Consider the following 11216-nt stretch of genomic DNA (forward strand, 5'->3'; position numbering starts at 1 on the left):
AAAAGACCCTGATGCTAGGTCCCATCACTTCATGGCAAATACATGGGGAAACAATGGAAACAGTGACAGACTTTATTTTATTGGGCAGATTGAAGATTGGGAAGATTGAAGGCAGAAGGAGAAGGGAATAACAGAGGATGAAATGGTTGGATGGCATCACTGACTCAATGGATGTGAATTTGAGCAAACTCCAGGAGATAGTCAAGGACAAGGCCTGGGGTGCTGCAGCCCATGGGGTCACAAATAGTTGGACACGACTGAGTAACTGAACAACAAATTGTCATCAGATGAACTCAGTGTGTCATGGGTGAAAACTGCCAATATATTGGATTCTTCATATTAAGCTATTAAATTTAGCATTAATTTTAAAAGTATTGAATAGAAAAGATATTGAAGAGGGCTTGGGAGGGCAAGCAGGCCTCTTATGGAAAAGAAACAGACAAAAAACAAGAAAGGTAAGGTATGTATAAAAGGGGGAAAGGAAAAATACCAATCGTAATACAAAGGGTAAAGAGAAGAGAAACATTCTATATTATAATTGAAAAAGTCAGTCTTTAAAGTTCTTTAGTGTTCAAGGCTTATTTTACATATGAAAAAACCAGTTAGTATTAACAAGAAAGGACCACGCTAACAATTTTGTGAGCTAGATAGATTTAAAAAACCAAAGTAATTCTCCTTTAATTTCTAATAGTCTATAAATCATTTCTACCATTAGGTATGCTTTGTTCCTGCTATTGGTATAGTCACATAATTAATGCTTTCTTTTGGATTTATGAACACTATAGGAATATTTTGGATTTTTAAATAACATTATTTTTCTGATTATAAGTATAAAACATTCATCTTAGGAAATTCATAAAATAGAGACAAATTATAATGAAGAGAACAATAATCACCTGTAACTCCACCAATCGGATATAACCACGGTTAACATTTTGGTGTATTTTCTTTTCAAAGGCTAAGACTTTTTTTTTTTTAGGCTAAGACTTTTTAGTTGCAGGCAGCATTTAACTAAACTTATTCAACATTTTATCTGAAATGATAAAGACTGATATCCTGAGAGAAACACACACACACCAAGTGAGTTCAAGCACCATCTTCTTTCAAAAAAGGTCAAAATAAATAGGGTTAACTCAAAATCACTGATTTGTATCTAACTTGAGCATTCAAGCATTAAAACCAAGTAAATCATGTCTAGGTTCTGAACCTAACAGCCCCTATAAAGTCAGGCATGAATCACCAAACTTTCTTTCTGGAAGCAATCAATATTGTAACAAGCCTAGGGGCAAATTCAGGCAATAATTATATGTCATGATATACAGAAAGAGGTACATACAGCTGAAAGAGGCAGAACAGGAAATGGAAAAATAACAAAGAGCCCTTGTGCTCTGCTTTGCCCACAGGGCTCCAAAGTGGGTGTTAACAGCAAAATGTGGCAATTCTGAACTGGCTTAATAACTTTGTCAAAAGTCCTTGGAAATAACTCCCTATAGTGTAGCTAAGGATCAACCACAGTTAACTAGCTCCAATGCAGTGCAGGATTTGTTTCTGTGGGTGAGTGGGCTCCTACCACATGCTGCAAGAAGTCGTTTCCTCTGAAGACAAAGTTGACAATTGTGCTGCTTCAAAGCTTCTTCACTGTGGGGCGCAAGGTCGTCTTCTGGGGTTCCGGGACTATCCTGCTTCTTGATCCAGGTGCTGGTTACACAAGTGTGCTCACTTTGTGAAAATTCACTGAGCTATACACTAATTATTTCTGTATCTTTTTGGTATGTACATTATTCGTCAATAAAATTTACATATACAAAAAATTATTCACCCCTAAGCAGTATTTGTGGTACCCTATCAAGTAAACTTTGGGGAAAACCCAACAATAGTTTATAGTTCAGTGGCCATCATGAATAAGAAAAGCCATTTTAGTCAATGAGGTGCTGCTTAACCAAGCAACAAGGAAACTGGGTGTAAACTTCATTTGTGACCTAATTCCTATAATATAGGAATATTATAAGAATACTATAGGAGAAGAGGAACTAAGGCACAAATGGTGATCAAATCTTTCAAAAGGCCAAGGCCACAATAGGCAGTGAATATGGGTTAGACCAGATCATGTTTTTGACTAGTTAGCATATTTTATATAAAGCTCTCTGGGGTATATTTTTGTTTTAAATGTTCCAATTCACATCCCTCCCCATCACCATTTCTGTACTTCTTTTTGCTAGTTATTGGAAAAGAAGCTCAATTCCCACTCCCACCAAAGACTGCCATCTTCAGCTTATAAGAGAACCCTCTTTCTATTTTTAATTACACGGGAAAATGCTTACAACAAGAAGTAGGATACAAAACTGCATATCTGGTATATAATTATAATTCTTTACATAATACATATACAGAGCAAAGGGAGAAAATGACAACAAAAACACCCCAAAATGCTAAAATGGTTACATTTATGGCTTTTTCTGTTTTCCTTTAAATTGTCTGTATTTTCTTAATACTATATTAATATTCATGATAAAAGTAGGATACCAAACTATACCTATACATGGAAAAAGAGACAAGAAGGGATATTAACGATACCGTCTCTGCGTTGTAGAATTATGTGGAGCTCTTATTTTTAGTTTTCTGTATTTTCCAAGTTTTCTGCAAGAAGCATAGTTAAGTTTATAATCAGAAAATAATTTAGACAATATCTTTTGTACTCTCCTCTATTTCCTCCATTGAAGCCTAAGAATAGAGACTAAATGCATTCTAGATGAGACAACACACATCTTCCATGGACTAGGGGAAATAGTTCCTTATGTGCTTAGAAAAACAATTCATCAATCAAGCTATATTGACTTTTATATTATGGAATTTTTATATTATGGAATTCAACGTTCACCAACATGTTCAATGGAAACACTTTAGTTGGAGACATAAATTGAATGGTATAAATCAAATTTTTTAAATATCAAAAAAATAGAAAAGGGAAGGTTCAACAGAAATACTCATTGTCTTTATTTCTTTGTTATCTAGGTCATATTACTATTTAAAAACCATAAACTAGCACATGATGGTGACTACCATAGAATTTAGGCTGCTTGCAATCTTTAAGTATTTATATAATCTTATTTCTCCTTTTTTTGTATATTGAGGCAGGAAGCTCAGTACTTAGCATACAGTAGACCCTTGATAAATGTTCAGTGAATTGAGTTTCAATCCCTTTTTTTAGATAGTTTTCTAGGGAACCTTATGATCCTCTGTCATTCTTGTGTATTTAAGGCCACTCAACAAGTATTTGCAAAGCACATACAGCAAAAAGGTTTCTAAATTGTTGTTGTTTAGCCACTAAGTCAAGTCCGACTCTTTTACTACCCCATGTACACTCGCCAGGCTCTTCTGTCCATAGGATCTTCCAGGCAAGAATACTGGAGTGGGTTGCCATTTCCTCCTCCAGGAGATCTTCCCAACCCAGGGATGGAATCCGCATCTCCTGCATTGGCAGGCAGATTGTTTACCACTGAGCCAACAGGAAAGTTAATAAAGGTTCCTATGGGGAATATGAAATTAATAAAACCTTAAAATGATTACAATACAGTAGGAAGAGAAAATACATGAACAAAAACTACCAGCAAAATGCAGAAAGTACTTATAAGGGATGGAATTCTACGGGAGATAAGAGATTATTTTGTTTTTGGTTGTGGGGGTTGTGGTGAGAAGAGGAAAAGAAGGAATTATGAAAACCTTCAACAATGAGGAGGCATCTGTGTTGGGTTTTGAAGAATGGGTAAGTTTCTGATCAACAGAGCTGGGAAGAAAGGGGTACACAGGCAAAAGCAGAAGTATGAGCAAAGGAATGATAATGGGAAAGGCTAGAGAATATGTTTCAGGATCAATATGAGACAAGAGGTACATAAAGCTTCAAAAATAGGTTGGGACTAGATTATTAAGAGTTTATATGCCATGCTGAGAAACATAATCTAAAAATGATAAATAATGGGCTCTTGAGCAATGGAATATGTGTGTCCAGAGCTATGTTCCAGTGACCATGTGGAAGAAGAACTGAAAGGAAAAAGTGACTGAAGGCAGGGAGACCAATTAGGAGGCTAAGCATTTGTTTCCATTAGAAGACATTTGGAACTGTAAGCAGTGTAATAACAATTGTGAGGGAGAAGGGAACATAGTGAGAAGAAGGAAAAGTTTAAATCAACTGGACGTGGCAGATACTTATTAGAGGGAGAGTGTTGGGGGCCTGGATGTGAATGCAAGGAAGAAAAGGTGTGAGATGAATGTGTTAATAAAATAACAGAAATGAAACAAAAGAGAAGCAAGAGACTGCTTGGGAAGGAGTTTCAAAGAAGGAGTGGTCAACAATATCAAATACAGTTCCGCAGAGAGATCAAAAAGGATGAACGTGAGAATAGATTTTGGAATGGTATTTTACCTTGGTAAATCATCACCACCTAATCTCTTCTCAACTTCTTTTTGAGCCTAAAGAGGTTCTTTTTGATGTCAACTTACTAGGGGCTAAAAAATAAAAATTAAAAAAACAAACAACAACAACAGCAAAACTCAAAACAGAATAAAAACTAAATGTCAAATGGTTGAGAAGGAACTGGGTGGTAATAAACCAGTGGAAAATCCTATTCCAAAGTCCTTGTGAATGGAAAAGAGATTGGTTACTCAAGGGACAAGCAGTTATTTGAGAAAAGAATGACAAACATATGCGGGCCAAAAGATTATTTTCTTGTAAGGCATTCAGTTTACTCAACTTATTCCTAGTTACAGTTAGATGTCAGATAATATGGACCTTGGAGTACTCGTGGCTATTCATTTTCAAATTATATACCACAAACATACAAATCAATTTTCATTTTCTTAAATACATTTAACTATCCCTAACCTAACTCCAAATGTATTTCTAAAATACTATCCTATCCTAAGAAAAATTATAGTTGCTTCCTAAATGTCAGGCTTTGTGTTAAACACTTTATCTGTATTATATCATTTAATCCATTAACTTTATCAGGCAAGTTTTTTATTATGTCCATTTTACATAGGAGAAAACTAAGACGTAGAGAAGTAAAATACTGGCCTAAGATTTTAAAAATAGTAAGTGGCAGGGGGAGGGAGTTTGGGATTTACATATACACAGTACTTTATATAAAATAGATAATCAACAAGGACCTACTGTATAGCACAGGGAACTATACTCAATATTTTATAATAACCTACAAGGGAATTGGGCCTTCCCAATGGCTCAGCAGACAAGTAATCCACCTGCAATGCAGGAGACGTGGATTTGATCACTGGGTCAGGAAGATCTCCTGGAGGAGGGCATGGCAATCCACTCCAGCATTCTTGCTGGAAAAATCCCATCAACAGAGGAGCCTGGAGGGCTATGGTCCATGGGGTCACAAAGAGTCAGACATGACTAAAGCAATTAAGCATGGCACATAAGGGAAAAGAATCTGAAAAAAAGTATGTGTGTGTGTGTGTGTATCTGAATCACTGTGCTATACACCTGAAATTAACACAACACTGTAAATCAACACACAAGTATATTTCAATTAAAGAAAAAAAAACCTGGGGACTTCCTTGACAGTCCAGCAGTTAAGACTCCTGACTCCCACTGGAGGGGGCACAGGTTCTATCCCTGGTTGGGGAACTAAGATCCCATGTGCTGCATTGAGCAGGCAAAAACTAAAAAATAAATAAATAAAAAGTGGCAAAGGTCATCTTCTTAACATGCTCTAAGAAGTCTTTCAACAATGTATACAACAAGCAACTGTTTCATATAGCAAACTCTATTCCAAGGGAGACCACCAAATCATTCATTAACTTAAATGGCTTGGTTCACTCACTTTTTTACAACCCTCAGGAATAATGCTTCTCCTGCCATCCTTTTGAATATGTTTCAAGTTCTTGTAAGCACGTCATGGATTATGAAGGTGGAAGCTTTGCACAGGTCTTTCAATAAACTCATGCCTGCACATGTTGACTCAAGGAAAACTATACAAGGAAGTACTGACACCACTTCAACCCGTGGGCTGTGTTCAATTAGAAAGCATGCAAGGCTCAGGCTCATCTGCTTGGGAAAGCAGACTAGTTAGTTGTGCAATAACAAGAGCATGCGCAATGTGTCTCATCGTGACAACCCTGCATTTTAGACGGCTTTAGTGCTTACTCTAAGTTTTGGCCGCTTCTTATCTGATTTTCATATTTAAAAAAGACACGAATAGTGATTTAACTGTGAAACCAAAATTTTCTCTGAATTTTCTTCCCCGTTTCTGGATCATTTTTAATGAAAAATATCCAGAGATTGCAGGATCAGCTGTTAATAAAAATCTATCATGTACAATTTTTTATCTGAATGAATCAAGATTTTCTGGAAGATAGTATACAGAAATAAACTGCTAGGTTGCTGCAAGGCTATAGCTACCCTTTGGGAAAATTTGTTATCCATAAAAACAGTCTGACTTTTCTAATTGGTTGCGGTTAGATAGTGGAGTTTCTCTCCAATATACAAAAGTTTTAAAGCTATTGCTCTAAACCAGTTAGTTCTATTACTTGAAACAAATGGATATTAATGGTCACAGAACTGTGATAGATAGGAGTGTGGATGATCAGCACTAATTCCAGTGAAGGACAATTCAAGCACAGGCCCCTGTGAGAGGGGGTGGAGAAAGGTTTTGTAAAACGAAGTCCACAGCAATGACTTTTCCACATTCGGCGGCCCTTGTAGAATTCATGGCAATATATATTACGTTAATCAGCACTTAAACTTCAGTCTTACCTCTTTGCCACTAGGATCCAAGAGAAATAGTTTTTTGACCAGAGATTACAATGAACCCTGGGATTACTCTCAGGAATGAGCAAAGCAAACAACACAGCACTTTGCAAACAAAATATTTAACAACATACATGGATGAAATGCAAAGTGATTTCCCCCTGTGTTGAAAAATAGTTTCTCCAGGAGGGAGAAATGCGATTCCATTCCTCAAGTAACTAGCTAGCTCTTTCAGCTAGTTAACCTAAGTGTAACATTGCTACAGTCAGATAAGAATTCATTGCTACATCTCAGACAATAATTCATTTTTTAAAGTATCAAAATACTCTTCTGAGTTTTAATTAAGTGATCGCTATTTAGGGCTTTATTTCTATATAGTATTCTGAAACAAAAGAGCCATGCTGAGATTCCCAGTGTATTTAGGACTTTATTTCTATATAATATTCTGAAACAAAAGAGCCATGCTTAGATTCCCAGTGTAATTGTCTTTATCCTGACAGTTGTGTAAGCCTCTGTTTGCTCAATTTTTTTGCATCTTGTTAGCATTAGCCTATTATAATAACTAACTTTTAACTGAGTATTTATTATCTGCTAGGTAGTTTACATACATTATCCTTAATGATCACAGCAATGTAAATATCTCCATCTTACAGATGGGAAAACTGAGACTCAGTAAAGTTAAAACTGAGACTCTGACCAAGGACACAAAGCTATTATGTGGTAAATTCAGAATTTGATTCCCATTCTTGACTACAATGTCTGTGCTTTTCCTAGTACATCATACTCTCTCTCCACAAAGTATAAGTAAGATGTATGCAGAGTGCCTGGAACATAGTAGGAACGCAAAAAAATGAATTTTATTGTGCCCTAAAACTATCAGATAAATATAAGCTTATATCCTTAAACAGAAGTAGGATGAAAGCAGTCTAAACCAGAACTCTCTAATTAAAGAGTACTTTTCAATTCCAAATCATCCATGCAAACGAATCTCATTTGGAGGAGGCAAAGTCAAAACCTTGCATGTAAGTAGCCAATTGAAATGGAAGGACTTTAAAATTTATGAGTCCTTATTCTTCCTTTCTATCAGCCTTTAAAAAGTCTTTTCATTCTAATCAATGAAGTATCAACCAAAAGAGATGGAGTTGCTGCTATCTTTACTCTATAAAATCTAAGACTCAACAGCATTTTAGAGCTGAAAGGGAGTTTATTTGGTTCATTTTTGTCTCTGCACAATCTACAACTTGGCCTCCCCCTCCTACCTCTGTACTATATCATTTGACTGAGTAACCTGTACAAGGTCACAAAGCTGGTAGAGGCACAGAAGGGACTAAAATGAGCTCAAATCTCCTGAGTTCCAGTTCAGTGCCCTTTCCATTAAACCACCCAGCCACTCTCTCTACAAGTGCTCTCTAGGCAGGGCCAGACACACTGTTTTAGGAAAAACACAAAACCTCCAGTAGCTAAACCAGCAGATTCATCTCTCCAGTGACTCCTAAAAGGATAATCACTTCATCCTCCTGGCAAACCTGTGGGAGTGGTTCATTCTTAGTTCTTTTCCATTTGATTGAGGAGGGAACCCAGGCTAGACTTCAAATAAGTTGCTCAAGGTCACAGGACTAGCAAGCAATGGAGGGAGAATTTAACCAACATCTGACTTGAGGCCCAGCTCTCAACAACTATGATATACTGCTAGTATGTGTCTCTGCCTTTTTATCCCCCCACATTTTTTCTTTGTCTTTTGGGGCCTAGGATCACTATGTACACATGGTATGAATACCTAAACATAAATAGGGAGAAGGTTTCTGGAAGGATAACTGAAAAGGGAAAAAGAGTAACCCACTTCATCTGCACAAACGTAAGATCTACCTGGATTACATTTTCCAAAGTCTAGGTCCTTGCTAGCCTCGTGCATAAACCTCTCCCTTTTAAGTAACACTAATGGCACCTGTTTTGTCACTCAATAAGCTAAATCAGATTTTTTTTTTCCCAGAGGCCAAGGAAAGCAGTGATGCCAACAGTCACTTGGGACCTGAGACCCAGGGGCAGAGAAGGATCCGAGGGCTGAACATAGTTTCCAACAAAACTGGAATGAGGTTAACAGGGCACAGTAACACAATCTTGTACCTGATTCGAGGAAACACGCAGAGAAAACAGGGAGAGCGGAGGGAAAAAAATCTGCGGCGGGCCTGAGGCTGTGAATCAGGACAAGATTGAGGAAGGGATTTTCCAGATGGGCTTCTCGGTTAGGCTGCCTCCCAGTCATATCAAACCCAGTGCCCACCACCAATGCCCACCCCATGCAAGCACCCTCACAAACAGCAGGAAAAGACGACGCAAAGAACCCCAACAGCTCTCGAATTGCCAGCCTCTGCAATCCGTTGGTTTTTACCCTTTTCCACCAGAGGCAAATTCTGAAGGATTTTCCCGCCCAACCCCCCATGCAGGGTGAAGCTCGGGGAAGAGAGGACCCTGCCTCACTCGATGGGGACAGAAAGGACACTCCTTCGGAGCAAGGGGATAGGGGAGGAATATCTTCAGAGAAATATGGGAAAAACGGCCTCGGCAGGGGTTTGATGGGGCGCAATCGGATAGCTGCACTCACCCGGGTGAGACATGGGGATGACCTCATTGCGGGTCCCCGGGAAGTTAAAGATGACGGCTCCAGACGCCCCTCTCTCGTAAGCCAGATGGATCTTGTCTGCGAAGGTGCAACCCCCACCGCGCTGGATGAGGGCCAACCAAGACACTTGCACGCTGCTGCCCCAGTCCCCCGGGACCGTGGGCACCGTGAAATTCGTGTGCGGGTTACAGGCATTGAGCGCCCCCGGCCCGTCGGGCGGTACCAGGACCCCAGCCACGGGCTCGAGCGGCGAATCCTGGCCGTACACGCCCTCCTCGCTCAGCTCCCACACGGTGCGGTTCACTCCGGTGTGCGGAACCCGCCAGGACACGTTGAGGTACGCGGTCCACACGGCTTCGGCTCCCCTGGAGCCGGGGGTTTGCGGACTCAGAACCAGCAGGAAGCACCAGGCCAGCAATCGGGAAAAGCCACAACCACCGCGGCAGAAGACCCCGGCCCCTGGCAGCTGCCCCATGATATGCGCGCTCTGAGGTTCCCTAGGGCCCCTGGCACGCGCCTTCCCGACTCTCGGCGGGACCCCGGCCTGGGCCAGGTGCGCGCCAGGTAGTGAGAGGACGGGACGAGACTGGCGCGCGCGGCGGGCTGGGTCAGAGCCGGCGGGCACGTAGCGTCGCCGGAGATGTTGCCGCAGAGGAAGCCCTTTGTGGCTCCACTCCTCTCCGCGACTGCCGGGGCCGCGTTGGGCTCCGGGGTTTTAGCGCGAAGCTCCGCCCCGCCGACTGGGGGTAGAGGTGGCTGGGAGGGAGGAAAGGACACTGCGGGACCGCCTCTTAAAAGGGTAGCAGGAGGGGAAGGCTTTAGACTAGGATCGGAAGCTGTGTGGTCATGTGTGTCGAGTAGTTGTATGAAAAATGGACAGGTGAGGAACTGTGGAATCAGCGCGAACAGAAACGCTCGCTGGTAGGATTCGAGTCCATTTTGAACTGCAAGAATGTATTTTTTTCCCTCGTAACGTTTGCCCACAAGGCTGTTCAGGCTTAAGGTGCCAGAATGCGAAAAGTACTTCTAAAAAGCCCAGATCTGAAGGGTCTGAGTTGCAGTCCAGAGAATTTGGGTAGGTGGGTGGTACCTAGACAGGCTATTTACTAATTCTCTAAGGGGGGAGGGGCAGGAAGAACCCATTATCTTTTTTTTATTTTTCCTTTCCTGCTCTAAACAAGCATCATACCTGTGTATTTTCTTTTACCCTTACCTCATCCTAAATCTACTGCATTAGATGCCCCTTCTAAAGCTAATCTTAGCTCTCAAAAAAGAATGACTGTTTTCATACTCCTCGAAACTAAGCCTCTTCCATCTTCCGCAAACCAAATTTACCCAACCGGATATGTCTCCGCCAACTCATGACCTTAACTTAATCTTTCTCCATTGCCCACTAACAAAAATGAGCCTGATTCACCTTGACAATTCGCTCATGGCACTTTGGCGTTAAGAGTTCTCCTTATTTTAAGTATACAATTTTCATTTACCCTGTTAGTTGTTAATTTAGTATGTGCTCAATAAATAAGCATGGATTAAACTGAATTAATACTTCTGGTGTCTGACACATGAATAATCTTCAACCTTGGCAAAATTACTTCTCCGTGCCTCAGTTTCCTCATCATCTATAAAATGGGGTGATAATAGTACCTACCCCATAGACTTGTCCAGATGATCAAATGAGTTCATACATATAAAGCCCTTAGAACAGTGCTAGCAGAGTATAGGGCTTCCCTTGTAGCTCAGCTGGTAAAGAATCTGCGGATTCATTTTGATGTTTGGCAAAACTAATACAATATTGTAAAGTTTAAAAATAAAATTAAAAAAAGAAAA

General features: G+C 40.1%; 1 protein-coding gene across 4 annotated transcripts in view; it reads right to left on the reverse strand.

The window, feature by feature from the left end:
- RNF128 (ring finger protein 128, E3 ubiquitin protein ligase) overlaps window positions 1-10102 on the reverse strand; it is a 65044-nt gene extending 54942 nt beyond the window's left edge. For all 4 annotated transcript variants that reach the window (XM_027533323.1, XM_027533325.1, XM_027533324.1 and 1 more), the window contains exon 1: window positions 9369-10102. In XM_027533323.1, coding sequence (XP_027389124.1) covers window positions 9369-9861 — 493 coding nt within the window. In that variant the 5' untranslated portion in view covers window positions 9862-10102. The remainder of the gene's footprint in view (window positions 1-9368) is intronic.
- Between the last annotated feature and the right edge of the window lie 1114 nt (window positions 10103-11216).

The sequence above is a fragment of the Bos indicus x Bos taurus genome, chromosome X, assembly GCF_003369695.1.
Source record: "Bos indicus x Bos taurus breed Angus x Brahman F1 hybrid chromosome X, Bos_hybrid_MaternalHap_v2.0, whole genome shotgun sequence".
NCBI lineage: Eukaryota > Metazoa > Chordata > Mammalia > Artiodactyla > Bovidae > Bos > Bos indicus x Bos taurus.